Source organism: Vipera berus, assembly GCF_964194415.1.
Source record: "Vipera berus genome assembly, chromosome: Z".
NCBI classification, from domain to species: Eukaryota; Metazoa; Chordata; class Lepidosauria; order Squamata; family Viperidae; genus Vipera; species Vipera berus.
In genome coordinates this window covers 30,678,686-30,695,111 of record NC_138205.1, presented here as the reverse complement: position 1 = coordinate 30,695,111, position 16,426 = coordinate 30,678,686, and the positions used below count along the sequence as shown (strand labels likewise).

The 16,426-nt window shown below is 40.5% G+C and overlaps 1 protein-coding gene across 1 annotated transcript in view; it reads left to right on the top strand.

The window, feature by feature from the left end:
• PLXDC1 (plexin domain containing 1) overlaps nucleotides 1-11,285 on the top strand; it is a 74,691-nt gene extending 63,406 nt beyond the window's left edge. The window contains exons 11-14 of the mRNA XM_081345704.1: nucleotides 1,889-2,027; nucleotides 5,499-5,531; nucleotides 8,513-8,676; nucleotides 10,986-11,285. Of these exons, the coding sequence (XP_081201830.1) occupies nucleotides 1,889-2,027; nucleotides 5,499-5,531; nucleotides 8,513-8,676; nucleotides 10,986-11,096 (447 nt within the window). The 3' untranslated portion in view covers nucleotides 11,097-11,285. The remainder of the gene's footprint in view (nucleotides 1-1,888; nucleotides 2,028-5,498; nucleotides 5,532-8,512; nucleotides 8,677-10,985) is intronic.
• Nucleotides 11,286-16,426: the final 5,141 nt, after the last annotated feature.

Here is a 16,426-nt window from a genome sequence, read left to right as displayed (position 1 = left end):
AAATAGCAGAACAATATTATTCCCACCTGAAGTTCCTTCAGTTGAGCCAGCATTGTAAAGATAAGTGGTGGCATGGAATCATATGAGAACAATGTGAACTCCTAGACATGTAGTAGCTAAGAGATTAGATGAGTGTAGGTCCACTCTCAGTTATGGAAGCTCTGTGGACCAAATGCTCTCTTTCAACTCAACCTTTTCACAAGTGACCATGGGGAAAAACTTGGAGGAGTGAGTGCTATGTATGCCACCTTGAGTTTCTGGAGAAAAAGTGAGATGTCAATCTAACACACATATTTGATGGGCTCGTGAAGATAGGAAGATGGAGTTTCTAATGACTCTTACAGATTATGCAAGAAAATTGTAGAGATACGTTTAAGGGATTCCCATGATATTTAAACTAGGAAAAGAAAAAAGGAAAACTATTTGACTGCATAAGTCCAGTAGAAGTTTGAAGATAGTGGAGCAAAAATGAAGATAGTGCAGAAACAGAAGAAGAGATTATAAAACTTTGAAGTAATAGGTAAATATATATGGTGTACCAAAATTCAGCCCCATAAACAGTTTATTATTACATACATTACATTTAAATATTTGAATTAATTACCATTTTCTTCCAAACATCTTTTTATTTTTTTGATGCACGATTTTGAATATTCCTAAGTACAATAACATTTTCTGAGGAAAATAACAATAAAGCATACAGGTAGTCTCAGACTTACAATCATTGATTTACAATAGCACTGAAAAATGTGACTAATGACATTTTTCACTTATGATTCTTGCAGCAACCCCATGATCATGTTATCAAAATTTGGATGATTGGAAACTGACTCATATTTATGACCATTGCAGTGTCCCAGGGTCATGTGATCACCTTTTGCGACCTTCTGATAAGCAAAGTTCAAGGAGGAAGCCAAATTCATTTAACAATTGTATTACCGGTACTTACAACTGCAGCGATTCAATTAACTGTAAGAAAGGTCATAAAATGGGACAAACAACTATCTCTCTCTTAGCAGCAGAAATGTTGGACTAAACTGTGTTTGTGATTCAAGGACTACCTGCATTATGATTACTATATCGGGTTTGATTTTTGGTACACACTGTATACACACTGTACAGTATAGCCCACTCAGCTAAAAATCTATTTGGGAGAATAAATGAAAGAATATTTTTACTTAATCATTTTACTTAATCAGCTCCAGATGTCCAGAGCATTTGATCATCTAAAGAACGCAGTATCAAAAAAAGGTAGCATGCACATCTCTGGATTATATTTCTGGACAAAGATGAAAAAACAAAAGACAGTGTTAGAAAAGTGGCTATAATTTGTCAACCAATGACCAGTCATTTCTAGGAACTAAAGACCATGTGAAAGAACCAATTGAAAAGATGTAAAATGTTGAGTCTACAGAGAAGTTAACACTGACACTACACAACTAAGAACAGATTGGGGGGCAGAGGGTAAATAATATATTCAGAGTAAAACAAATGTTAAAAAACATTTTATATTGGGAGTGAGGCAAGGGAGAAAGACTAAGCCTTTACAATTAGATCTCAAAGACTTCATATCTCTGTGTTTCCAGAATCTTATAGATAAATGTACACATATGGGATCAGAAAATGGGGTTTACTGGTTTAAAGTTGGTATTTAAAACATATTTTACCTTGCTCTTCAGCAAAGGGAAAAATTGGTATACGGTTTCTGAAGATTGATAGTATTATAATCCTTAGACTTATAATTTAAAAGATATGACCCAACAAAAGAAAAAGACATTAGGAAGAGGAGGAGGAACTGTTGCGGTTCTAAAGCCAATGAGATTAGTATAATTGCCATTAGTGAGAGGAATGGCTTCAGGTGAAATTATTTTTTGCATTGTCATTTCAGTCAGAGGAGAAGACTTGTGCAGATTTTGAAGAGGATGAACACTATATGTCTTCAACTCCCAATCATAGTGCCTTTACACCACTTCCAGAAGACACCATCACATCCTCCTCCCAATTTATAGATAGCTTGACTACAGAAGGTAGGCACTATCCGGGGTTAAAACATGCCATGCCATATAATTCTTGTGTGTTTAGGCCAGGGGTAGGCAACCATGGCTCTTTTATGACTCATGGACTTCAACTCCCAGAATTCCTGAGCCAGCTGGCTCAGGAATTCTGGGAGTTGAAGTCCATGAGTCATAAAAGAGCCAAGGTTGCCTATCCCTGGTTTAGGCTATCAGAGACTAATGTAATTAGAAACTATACACTCAGCTCTTTTAATTTTTTTACAGACTGTTCAGCATTATTCCAGCCCATAAAAGAAAGCTACAAGTCATGTATTAGCCTCTCTGAAATTGATTTAGGATTTGCTTGGGGTTTTTTTCCTCCTCACAAAGCTATGAATTCTCACCTTCCAAAACTGTCTTACTTGCACCATATGCAGACACAATTTCTGCTATTTGGGAAAACCATCACCTAGGATATGTAAATTTGGAAGAATTATAAAGTAAGCCTTCCTATGCAAGGAGGGGGGAAAACAATCAAGATGGCAGTCACAACCATGTGATCTAATTCCTGCTTCTTTTTAATATACACATACAAAGCAGGTAGGGTTAGACTGCATGGTTGTGGTTGCCATCTTGATTTTTCCTTTATATACTCACCCCTGCAATGTCATTTAGGGTACTTGGCTGTGCAGTATTTCATCACAGGTCCCAATTGTACTTTCCAATTTAACTCAGTTTTCCCCATTTTTTAAAAGTGACATTCTAGTCCTCAGGATTAGATGTGCAATGTGCCTAAATTACACCAAATTTTGTTCTCCTCTGAGATTAGTGATAGGTACTGATTAAATTGTGCTACATAATAGTGTCTGCTTCATTTGCTAATTAAAATAAACCAAAAAGATCATTAATATTTGTCCTTCAGCAATGAAGGAAAGAGAGGACAAATCCTTTTGAGACAGAATTGACTTTAAAAAATGAGGAAAAACTATAAATTTCTTGGTTCATTTTTTTAACTGTGGCAGGGAAGAAAAAAATGATGTATGTATCCATACACGTTTTATGCATAATGAATATCCACACACACACATACCTACACAAAACCTATATCTTATCAGTAAAAAGGCTTGTGCATGCATACTGTATGTATATGTATGTATGTGCAAATGTGTTCAGAAAGCTGTGCCAAGTCTTCATTTGTAAAAGAAACAAACTGTGGAATTTGAAAGACCTCAGGGATTCATTTGAGGCCAGAGATCAGGCTAGGGAGATATTATGACAGCTGCAGTCCAATACATTATCAATGATGGAACTGTTGTGCAATAGACTGAAAAGTGTGCACCCGTGAAAAGCTTTGTGCATTCTCAATGGTACATGCCCTTTTATTATGGTTCTCCTCCTACCTCTTGGGCCGCTCACAGTTTGTATTGGCAGGGGGGCAGAGATCTACCCCGAGGCCCCTCACTTGTGGGGTGCCTCAGGGGTCGGTTCTCTCCCCCCTCCTGTTTAACATCTATATGAAGCCGCTGGGTGAGAGCATCCGTGGCTTTGGGGTGAGGTATCACCAATATGCGGATGATACCCAGTTGTTCATCCCCACCCCGAGCCAACCCAGTGATGCCCTTGCCGTGATGTCCCGGTGCCTGGAGGCAGTGTGGGTCTGGATGGGAAGGAACAGGCTCAGGCCGAACCCCTCCAAGACCAAGTGGCTGTGGATACCGGCATCTTGTATTGTCCAACATGTTCTATCACTTTTGATGGGGGGAGGTATTGCCCCCCTCAGAAAGGGCCTGCAACTTGGGTGTCCTCCTGGATTCACGGCTTAACTTGGAGGATCATCTAACTGCTGTGACCAGGGGGGCCTTCATACAGGTTCGCCTGGTGCGCCAGTTGCACCCCTTTTTGGACCGAGATGCCCTATGCATGGTCACCCACGCCCTTGTCACTTCTCGCCTGGATTACTGCAATGCTCTCTACATGGGGCTGCCCTTGAAGTGCACCCGGAGGCTTCAGCTGGTGCAAAATGCGGCCGCACGGGTGCTTATGGGAGTTTCTCGATACTCACATGTTATACCACTCCTGTGCGAGCTGCATTGGCTTCTGGTTGCCCTCCGGGTGCAATTCAAGGTGCTGGTAATTACCTTTAAAGCCCTACATTGCTTAGGCCCAGGGTACTTGCGAGACCACCTGCTGCCATTGTCAACCTCCCATCGCCCGGTTCGCTCCCACAGAGTCGGCCTCCTCAGGGTTCCATCGGCTAAGCAATGCTTTCTCTGTGGGCGCACCAACCCTCTGGAATGAGTTGCCTCCGGAGCTGCAGATGGCCCCTGACCTTCAGTCCTTCCGCCGTGACCTGAAGACATGGATGTTCCAACAATCGGGCCTGGACTGACTATAGTTTTAAATTTGGTTTCATTGGGTTAATTGTTATGTATTTATTACATTTATCGTTTAACTCTTTTTTAAAATTTTGTATTTTATGTTTTTTAACTTTTTATTGTTGTGAGCCACCCTGAGTCCTTAGGGAGAAGGGTGGCATATAAATTTAATAAATTCAATTCAATTCAATTATTATTCCACAAATCTTGAATAAGAATTGAAAGCAGATTACCACCAAAGCAACACTAAGCTTAGTTTGGTTCAACTCCATTTTGGTTCAACTGTTATAGGCAACTCCTTCTGCATTTATCTACTGTATAAAAAAAAAAAACCTCGGCTGCCATTTAACAGTAAGCAATGTATAAAAAACAAATTCATGTTTTTGTTTCCTTTCAAAAACAAATAGATAAATATACTGATTAGAAGTAGTAGTTAAGATACTGGCCTAGAAACCAGGAGCCTGTGAACTCTAATTTCTCCTTAGGCATGAAAGCTGGCTGGGTGACTTTGGGCTAGTCACTCTCTCAAGGAGAGTAGGAATTATCAACATGTTTACCATCTTGAATTATATATAAAAAGACAAGATAAAAACTAAAAAAATAATAGGAAATGTCATAAAACACAACAGGAGTAATTACAGCCCATATGGGTCCCCTAAATGCAGAAATGTGTTCTGTGGAGCACAAATATTTCCAGCTGTTTTTCCAGCTGTTGGGGGGGGAGATGAAAAAGATAACTAAGAGGAGGAAGGTAGTACGTAACTTTCCTGTTCCTTGCAATAGCCTTGTTCAGAATCTCAAATGTCCTACAACAGGGTAACACCAATGGCCTGTCCATTCTTCCTGAAAATTTGGGGTTTGAGTCACACGGACGTCTCCTATTATATCTTCCACTGTGCAGTATTTAAAGCATTGACTAATTCAGTAGCAATTCAGTGACTTAGCTACACCACCTTAAAAGGAACACAAGCCTCTGCTAATTAAGCAGACACTTAATTTAAATTATAATGCTTTTGGATTTTCTTCTGGAAGGATTGTTAGCAGACAGCAGACAGGGATCTAAATTGTCAAGACAAGTTTGTTATGTTAGTTCATTTTTACTTTTTTTGTTTTTGCTTTGTTCTTATAGATGACACAAAGTTGAACCAGAACCCAGGAGAAGGTAAGTGCTTTCTTATGACCAAAGTTTGTGAAAATACAGTATATCTCAGTAGGACAGATTTTTGAATCTGACATTCTCCAGACAGATTATTTAGAGCTACCAAGATCTCCAGCCAAAATAGTTATTGGAGACATAGTCCAACACATGTGGAGACTACCTGGTTGAAGAAAAATGTCTTAGGAGTTTGACATAACACACACTGCTCTCAAATACTGCAACCATTTTTTGTCACCATACTACAAAAAAGATGTTGAGACTGGAAAAAATTCAGAGAAGAGCAACTAAGATGATCAAAAGCCTGGGGACTAAAGTATATGAAGAACGGCTGCAGGAACTGGGTTTGGCTTGTAGTCTAAAGAAAAGAAGAAATAGGAATGACATGATAGCAGTATTCTAGTATTTGAGAGGCTGCCAGAAAAAAGAGGGGGTCAAATTATTCTTCAAAGCACCAGAAGGCAGGAGAAGAAACAATGGTTGGAAACTGATCAAGGAGAGAAGCAACTTGGAATTAAGGAGAAACTTCCCAACAGTGAGAACAATTAACCAGTGGAACAGCTTGCCTTCAGAAATCATGGGTGCTCCATCACTGGAAATTTTTAAGAAGAGACTTGACAGCCACTTGTCTGGAATGGTATAAGTTCTCCTACTTGAGCAGGGGGCTCGACTAGAAGACCTCCATGGTCCCTTCCAGCTCTATTCTATTCTATTTAATAAAAGAGAAGGCATCCATGATGCCGTCACGAAGGAGGGAAGTAACCTAGACATTTTGTTAATCTGTGGCAGGAGGAGCTGATGCTCCCCTTTCCTTGCTCAAATCAAAATACATTGTATCCTAAACTAATTGAATTGCTTCCTGTCTATTAGAGTTTTTAAAAGGACAATCACAGATTGTATAAGTAATATTTTCCTATTCTTTTATGGCATCAATATCACCAAACAAGAGATAGTCATCTCACTCTACCAAGAGATAGTCATCTTCACTCTACTGCCTTCCGAGTGAAGTTCAAGGTGCTAACAATGACATACAAAGCCCTACATGGCATGGGTCCGGACTACCTACGGGAGCACCTTCTGCCAACGTCAACACCCCTCCGTCCTGTGCGCTCCCACAGAGAGGGCCTCCTCAGGGTGCCACCGCTCAAGGAGTGTCGGCTGGTGGCCCCCAGGGGGAGGGCATTCTCAGTGGGTGCGCCAACCCTCTGGAACTGCTTACCAACTGAAATCCGGATGGCCCCCGACCTCCGCACCTTCCGGCGCGACTTAAAGACTTACCTGTTCCAGCAGTCCGGCCTGGCCTGATAGCTCTAATTGGGGTCCCAGTTTGTTTTGATTATTGTTTTTCAGTATTGTTTCATTATGTTTGCCTACCTTACTCTGTACACCGCCCCGAGTCCCTCGGGAGAAGGGCAGTTTATAAAAACAAACAAACAAACAAACAAACAAACAAACAAACAAATAAATAAATAAAAACAGGCCCTTTATTGACACATGTCGTTGAATTGATGGTTTTGTTTTATCTGATCATCATCAGTGACCGGATGTTGGCAGCAGTTAGGGGCAGTTGACAGATGACAGAAACTTTCTTTTAGAAAGGATTTGGCAGCTATCTTTCAAGACCTTAGCAATCTCCTCTTTAGATTAATATAATATAGTGTTAACCTTTCCCAACACTCTGAAAGTTGCACTTTATCCTTTTTATTTTACCAATGGTTAATGTTCCAAATAGCACCATACGGTCCACACTTCTGCTGTGGTTTTTGCTTCTGCCTTGCTGCAGCTTATTTACACTATGTCATTTGTCCTGTTAGCTTCTTGGGTTTTAATGCTATTGTTTTAAAGGTTGGGAAAGAATATCATATTATTTTGGTAACAGACTTTAATATTTTTGCCAATTATTGTACCTATTGCCTCCTTTTTCCACTTTTCCTTTTCTGTTCTATTTCTGAATTCATTCCATGAAAGAATGGATGTATAGCTACAGAAACATACCTATATTTAAAACAGTTTGCAAATTTACTATATGAGAAACTATTTCCCATAATAATTTCTGTCTTGCCTTGCTGCTGCAAGTGCAATTTTCCGCATCTACAGCTTATTCAGAGCAGTAATTTTATACCTCAAATTTCATTGCTACATTGTATTAGCTGAATATATGCAAAAGTTCTATTAATATGAGCTACTAGAATGTTGTTTATTAGATTCACCTTTCCTCCAGGAACTTAAACTCAAATTCCCTCTGCCTGACCAACAAGATTCATTTGGCTAAGAGATAGTGATGTCCTACAGATGGTCAATCAGCTTGCATTTCTAAGGGTGTACCTAAACCTGAATCTCCCAGTTTCTTAATGCATGGAATTTGTACCTCATTAAGAGAGAAATTTGTTAATTTCATGCTTAATGACACCATGACTAAGATAGCAATTCAGTAAGACAGCCCACTTACACAAGATCCGGAGTTGAATTCCACATATTATGGAGTTATATCTGCACAGAATGGAACCAATATCCCAACCACACCATTTTTAATCCCTGGCATTCTGTCCAGTTAGTAGTGGAACAAAATCTTGCCTAAAACTATAGGAAACTATTGTCAGTCAGTGGTTGGGCTCATACATCATGCTAACCGTAATATGTTTGCTTTGTCTTCACTTTGCACAATGTAGAAACTACACCAAGTGCATATTAATTTATTGATTTCCAAGATTAATATCCTCTACTAACAGACTCTAGGATTAAAACACCAAACACATAAAAAAAGAAAACATAAATCAGAGTAGATAGAGAAGGATGCCCTTGAACAATATCAATATCTCATTCAAACAGAATAGCTTTAACTTGTTTATGAAAAATAAGCAGCATTAGAGCCCACTATACCTCATGGGAGGGGAGAAGATATTCCAAAGGGTGGAGGCCACTATTGGAAGGTGAATTATGAAGCCTCACTCTGTCTCTTTTCCCATTTCTTATAATAATCTTTCCAGAAGTTTTGAGAGATCATGTTCCTACGAAAAAAGGGGGAACCCAAATCCATACAGGAACAATTGTTGGAATCCTCCTTGCAGTTCTTCTGATTGCTGCTATTATTCTTGCTGGCATCTACATCACCAGTAATCCTACTTCAAGTGCTGCTTTGTTCTTCATTGAGGTGAGCTTAAGAGAAGTCTCTTCTTGTTTATACTTTGTCTTGTTAAAAAGCTGGACTTATTAAGATTTAGAAATAGAGCAGGAAAAAAAAGACTATACATCCCACAGGATATATGCAATTTATTAGCACCCCTTTGGTGTTCCCCAGAATCTCTCCAGAGCGGACAGTATAAAAACAAACTTCTTTTTTCATTTTGCAAAGTTGGGGAATTTTAAAGGGAAAATGAATGTCCAGTATTTTAAAGGCTTTATCACTTAAACTGGCCCCCAAAAGGCTCTGCTTTGTACCGTGTCCCATCCACTTCAATTTGCTGAAAAAACTCACTATGTCTTCAGACCAATAACAATTTTGTAGTTTGAATCACTGGGTGCAGGTATATGGTGTGCAAATTTAACAGCGCAAAGTTACTCTAAATTAAAACAGGACTTGTTTTAACCCTTCCTTCTACCTCTGTTAGAGGTGTATGGAGAAATATTAAAGAAGGGGAAAAAGTGACAGCACTTTGTGATTCTTTCAAAAGTTAAAGAAGGAAAAAAGAATCTGGAAAAAAGAATTTGGAAGGAAGCAAAACTAGAAAATAAAATGGCCAAGAGTATGTCAGTAACTGCAGAAACATTTTATCGAAGCTCTCCTCAAATCTAATAGCACCCCTGATTAAGATTTTGTGTTGTACAATAGCTAGAAGAGTATTCAGTTAGGATGCAGGGAAAGTGCAGCTTCAGATGAAGTTTTCTAGAGGACGTTAGCCTGGTCTACCACATAGTGTTGTAATAAAGATAACATTGGAGAAGAAATACTTCCTAATGTTTTTTTTTTGAAGAGTAGTACAGCATTTAACACTGGAGGGTGAGAACTGCAACTAGTAAGCCATGATAAAAAGCAGGCAGATAGAAGTTTGTGTGTGTGTCTCTCTCTGTGTGTGTGTGTGTGTGTGTGTGTGTGTGTGTTCCTGATCCTAGTCCTATTAGACCTCTCAGCGGCGTTCGATACCATCGACCATGGTATCCTGCTGCGGCGTCTCAGGGGATTGGGAGTGGGAGGCACAGTTTTTCAGTGGTTCTCCTCCTATCTCCTGGGACGTTCGCAGTCGGTGTTGGCAGGGGGGCAGAGGTCGACCTCGAGGCCTCTCGCTTGTGGAGTTCCTCAGGGGTCGGTCCTCTCGCCTCTCCTGTTCAACATCTACATGAAACCGCTGGGTGAGATCATTCGTGGTTTTGGAGTTGGGTATCATCAGTACGCTGATGATACCCAGCTTTTTATTTCGACCCCAAACCACCCCAGTGATGCCCTCAACGTGATGTCCCGTTGCCTGGAAGCGGTTCGGGTCTGGATGGGGAGGAACAGACTTCAACTCAACCCCGACAAGACTGAGTGGCTGTGCATACCGGCATACCGGGGTATTCAGAATATTCCATCTCTTTCTATGGGGGGTGAGCTATTACCCCCCGTAGATAGGGCTCACAACTTGGGAGTCCTCCTAGATTCACGGCTTACTTTGGAAGACCACATAGTGGCTGTGACTAGGGGGGCCTTCGTCCAGGTTCGCCTGGTGCGCCAGTTGCGGCCCTATCTAGACCGGGATGCCCTGTGTATGGTCACTCATGCGCTCGTGACCTCTCGTTTAGACTACTGCAACGCTCTCTACATGGGGCTGCCCTTGAAGACCACTCGGAGGCTCCAACTGGTACAGAATGCAGCCGCGAGAGTTGTGTTGGGAGTCTCCCGATACTCCCATGTTACACCTCTGCTCCCTGAGCTGCATTGGCTCCCAGTTGTCTTCCGAGTGAGATTCAAGGTACTGGTAATGGTGTTCAAGGCCCTACATGGCATGGGTCCGGAGTACCTCAGGGATCACCTGCTGCCGGCATCAACTTCCCTCCGCCCTGTGCGTTCCCACAGAGAGGGCCTCCTCAGGGTGCCACTGGTCAGAGAATGTCGTCTGGTGGCCCCCAGGGAGAGGTCCTTCTCTGTGGGCGCCCCGGATTTATGGAATCGGTTGCCGGTCGAGCTCCGGATGGCGCCCGACCTTCGCTCCTTCCGACACAATCTGAAGACTCACTTATTCGAACAAGCCGGCCTGGCCTGATGGGGGATGGGTTGGGATTTTATTGTTGTTTTTAATATATCTATTTATTGTTTTAGTTTGGACATTGTGTTTAATTCTTTTTTAACTTTTGTACCTTTGTATTTTTATATGTTTGCCCTGTTCACTGCCCTGAGTCTCTCGGGAGAAGGGCAGTATACAAATAAAATTATTAATTAATTAATTAATCTCTCTCTCTCTCTCTCTCTCTCTCTTTGCACTACAGCGAAGACCACATCAGTGGCCTACCATGAAATTCAGAAACCGCTCACCTTACACTGAAGTAGAACCATCTGGTCAGGAAAAGGACAGTTTTGTTGAAGCAGATCAGTGCTAAAGAGTATACCTCCTTTATTGCTCCTATACCTTTAAAACATCAAGTGTCTCCTGTCTACTATTTTATTTTGTGATGGACACAATTGAAGAGGGGAGTGAAAAACAAACAAAATTAAAAAGAAGCCCCAAGAGAGGATTGGAATGGGATGAGCGGCAAATTAATTTCATAGTAAATAAATAAATAAATAAATAAAATCAAAATAAATCAAGCCTAAAAATATTAAAAAGAGAGGCACACGTAGCATAGGGTTGCTGGATAACCCATCAAGAAAAATTATGACTTCACTGCAGAAGTAATAGTACCTGACCATCTTGCATGAATATTGCCAAGTATAGCCATCCATAGATATTATGGACTATAAGAAACATCCTTTGCCCAACCCAGCTTTTGTAGGCACTCTAACCATAAATGTACAGTGCCAAAATGCAGATTAGGAAAGAGAGAAATCTTCTAGTTAAGATTGAAGATTTCCTGCTAAATTTTCTTTCAAAGATATGAAGGGTTTTTTAATTAGAGAATTTTGGAACAGCTGGTCTGACTTGACTGTCAACACCTCAGCCATGTCACCAAAGTTACATGGTTATTGTTATTGAATGAAGCTATTGAATGAAAGTTATTGAATGAAGCATCTCAGTTTGGGCTGGGCCTGAAATGCAGCCTTCATATTTATATACAATGGTGGCATACAATTAGCCAAAAAGGGAGGGGGGGAGTTAATTAGAGGTGTTTCCACTGACAGTAATTTTTTCTACCTGATATTGAATAAGTCAAGATAAAATATGTATCAACTCTGTACCAAGCAAACTCATATGACTTCTGCTATGAATTGTTCTATGATTTAGTTATCTTTTGTATTCTTTTTAAAGACTTAAAAGACAAATATGGTCATTGATTTCTGTAGCAGAACCAAGTGGGGAATTTTCTCAACAGGATGTAGACCTGTTTTATTTTCATGAAGGAAATACTAAATTTGCAAAATTTATTACTAGATTTTTTTATCTCCATTTCTTCATTTTTCTTCTAATTCAATTTCTGATTCAATTAACAATGACACTGAAAAAAGGAATCAGGCCTGCAAGTATGATAATTTCCAGGCTCATTTTAAATTGTGGATATTTCATTTTTTAAAAGTTTTGAAAATTGTGTGATTCTTTAGATTTTGCTCAATTTCCCTATTTTCCCTTGTTTAACAGGATTATAACTGCATCTCTAAAAGGATAGAATAGATCTTAGTGCTACAACTATTTCTCCCTTAAACAATTTGTTGTTCAATGAACAATGCATTCCAAAAAACACTACAGCCAGATGGGAATCAAACTCAGAACATGAATCAGATTGACTCTGCTGTACGTAAGGCACTGATGCCAGTGGTTTAGCATTGGACAAAGTAGTGGTTTCTTCCTGTAACATTCCCAAGGTTTTGCCAAGAAGGGAATTCCCATTTACAAGTAATGAATGTTACCGTACAAACAGCGCTATCTTGCCGTGCACTGGTTTTTTATACAGTCATTGGCAGGAATGTCCTGTCAGAACTGGGGTAAAAAGACTTACCACAGTATATAGCAGAATAAGCAACCCAGTAGCTTGTCAACACCATAAACACATGAAATTCCCAAATTTCATTCTTTTTATACAGATGCAATATATATATATATATATCTTGCTTTATTTTCCTTGCTGGCTGGCAAAGAAACACTGATTGTTTAAGACATTTTTAATCCATCTATTGCTACAGAAAGGCTTCTGATTTTTCTCCCTGATTTGCAAAAAGTAGTCTATACTATTTTCGTGTTTTCCAATAGTCAGATCTGTTCTACTAAATACTGTTTGTTTTAATTTTAAAATATGATTTAGGGGATAGAATGTACATTGGCTATCAATCCAGGTCTTTTCTCCATCTATCCCATGTCAGCTTCTGTTGCTCCCACCAACTTAATACAGATTGCAACCAGAATTAGGGAGCATCAATATGAAACACTGTCTAGCTACAATACAGTAATACAAGTTAGTAGACCACAACCCACATCTCCTCCCTTTATTCCAGGTAATATTTTATATGGGTATAACTTACATAAAATTTTGAATTTCCCATTTATGCTTTGTCTATTGGTTGCTATGTGCAGGGGAAAGAGAAAAGGCAGGGACAGCAATTAAACATACAATGGACAGGTAATCCATTACATGTTAATTTAATTAAAGACTACCAGAAACTTAGCCAGAGTTATTTGTCGTGTATTTGTCATGCATGTAAGTTAAAGATAACTTGCTGTACTTTATCCCCAGATATATTAAATACTCTATACCAGACATGTCAAACACAAGGCCCGAGGGCCAGATCTGGCCCGCAAAGTGGTTTCATGTGGCCCACGAAGCCATCCTGGAAACAGTGAGGGAATGGCCCCCGTTGCCTTGGCCCCGGCTGGCCAGGAGCCAATGTAAATTTTGTGGTGGTCATCTATGCTGAAATACATTCAGTCTTAGCTCCACAAGGCCATCTCTGGGAACAGCGAGGGACTGGCCCATGCCGCGTCAGCACTGCCCCCTAGGCGCACGCTGGGGAGGTATCACCCTTTGTGAGGAATGAAGAAATGCACCATCGCCTGGAAGTGGCCAGCACATGGCCCTGCCTACTTTGGGCAGGCTAAGGGCTGGGCAGCATTGTGCTTCGCTTCAGATTCGTGCCACCCAGCTCAGCCTCTCAGCAATGTGAGGAGAGCGCCCCACTGCCTGCCCAAACCGGGCAGGCTGGGGGCTGGGCAGCATTGCGCAGGTAACATTGACTCTTACACTGCTCAGGGCATCCCCTTCCCCAGAGCCCACCAAGCTGGATATGTGAAGTAGGCGAGGGCCATGTGCTGGCCACTTCCAGGCGATGGTGCATTTCTTCATTCCTCACGAAGGGTGACACTTCCCCAGCTGCGTTTCTCGCCTATTTTTCTTCCTCCCTCATCTCAAATATTTTCCCACCACTGTGTTCTAGGAAGGAAGGAAGGAAGGAAGGAAGGAAGGAAGGAAGGAAGGAAGGAAGGAAGGAAGGAAGGAAGGAAGGAAGGAAGGAAGGAAGGAAGGAGAGGGAGGGTCTGAGGAAAGTCCTGCCTTAATCCTGCCCTGCTGCCCCTTCACTATCCCCTTGCCCCCTCCTCTTGGCCTATCATGGGGGGTCTCCCATCCTATTGCTAAGGAAGCTTTGGATACAAAGCCAGGTCTCCTCACATGGAGAGGGACTGGGCCTCCCTCTTGACTTAGCCCTCGTACCCATCATGAGCAACCTGGCTAAGGAGAGAAAGCACAGCAGCAGCAGCTTTGAGGAGGAGGTAAATGCAGCTGGGTGCCCCCTTGGGGAAATGGGGCTGGGCTTAGTGCTGCGGGTTCTTGAGGGCTAGGCTGGACATTTGACCTCCGCACCACCATCCAGCCCCCCCCCCACATGGCCTGAGAGGAAAAGTGAGGCTCCTCCAGTGGGACATGCCTTGGCACTTGCCCCGGTCCCATTTCCTTCTGCCAGAGACCCTCAGATCTGTCCCACTCCTGCCCAGGCCCCCATAGGCACCCTTGACATGAATGATGTAGAGCTGGCCATGCCCACCCAGAAGGCCACACGCACTCCAGCCATGCCCACCCAGTAGGCCATACTCACCCTGGCCACCCCCACCCAGCCCTGAGGACAACCGCAATGCTGATGCAGCCCTCGATGAAATTGAGTTTGACATCCCTGCTCTATACTATCCATATTGCATGGAGAGATTGCACATACTGAAAATAAATGTGTACAATAGACATGCTCCCTTAACTGAAGGTGGGACAAGAGAGTTCATCATCTCTAATTTTACATGCAGGGATGCATCCTACATCAGCCCCTTTGCACACAGCTCCCTGATTCTGAGGTTAGACTGAGCATTTCTCAGTTTTGAAGTTTCCTGAAGAGCAAACTTTAGTTGTAAATGAATGCACAGCAATGCAAAATTGAAGAAAGTGCTACAATGAAATTGGAGCTATTACCAGTATTTTATATATCTTTGCTGAACATTTTTAAAAAGAAAAGATAAAAGAAAAATAGCAACAAGAAAAACCAAATATGATTTAACATATCTCAAAATCACATCTTGGAAAATATTTATAAAGAATTCATTATTAAATATATTATTTAATCACAACTGTTATAGTAATTCTGCAAAGAGATATATTAGGAAGAGATAACACAGGCCTAAATAATTGCACACAATTGTTTTTGAAAAGATGTCTCACAATCAAAAGAATGCAATTTTAAAAAAAACATTTTTCTTTAACCCTATTCCATACTGGTTTACATGGATATTTTATAAACCTATTTGAGGGGCAATTTCCTGTTTCCAAGTTCAAAATGTAAAATCAAATACATTGTTCCTTTGCTAAAACATCACACTAACTCAGTTTGTTTAACCACAGTTCATTAAATAAATCACAAAATGCTAAGCCATAAACCACAATCTACAAATTATAGTTTGCGTTCATAGTGTGCAAAATCAAAAATATGCATTTTGATTTAGTGCGACATGTGAGTGTATGCATCATAATATTGACCAAAGAGTCTGTACTTATTCTGGGATTGGTTTCACACATCATGATAAAAGTTGGCTTTTGCTTAGCATGTTGTGTGAACTCAGCCATAGTCATCTGCAGATCATAATATTTAAGTTTAGGATGTTATGCAAACCCAGCCAGTTGTAGTTTAGTTACATCATGGGTTAGCATAATGTGTAAGGCCAGACCATGCATCTCTTGGAACATATAGGTAGCTAGAGATTGGGTTCATGGAAATTGCCAAATTTAGATGTGTTGAGCATATCTGATCTATAAAGAATCCTTGCAGCAATTTCCTATGTATATAAAAATTTACTTTCAGTTATTATTATTTATCTCATAGCAATGCAAGACCTAATTTCTTTCTACATACTTGAATTTATAGTATATTTCTGTTTTAGGAAAGATGAAGTAGGAAAGCTTCAGGCAAAGCATTTAGTATGGATTGTTTGCATGGAATGCAATGTTGATACTAATACATAATATTAAGTACTAAAATACTTTTCAGATTGCTTCAAGTTTCAGGATAAAAAACCAAAATTGTGACTGATTTTTGGATGGATTTGTGTTAAATCTATAAGATTGCATAGGCATTCTGTCATTCATTATATCTGTGAATAACTTCCAATGCAATTAAACTAAACCCTACACTTCAGCCACTCTTTTGCATACTTTTTATTATCAGGGAAACCATACTTTGATTTATCCGCATTTTCATGAACAAGATTTCTTTCTGGCCAATAGTGAACTGTCACCTAGATTTCCTTATG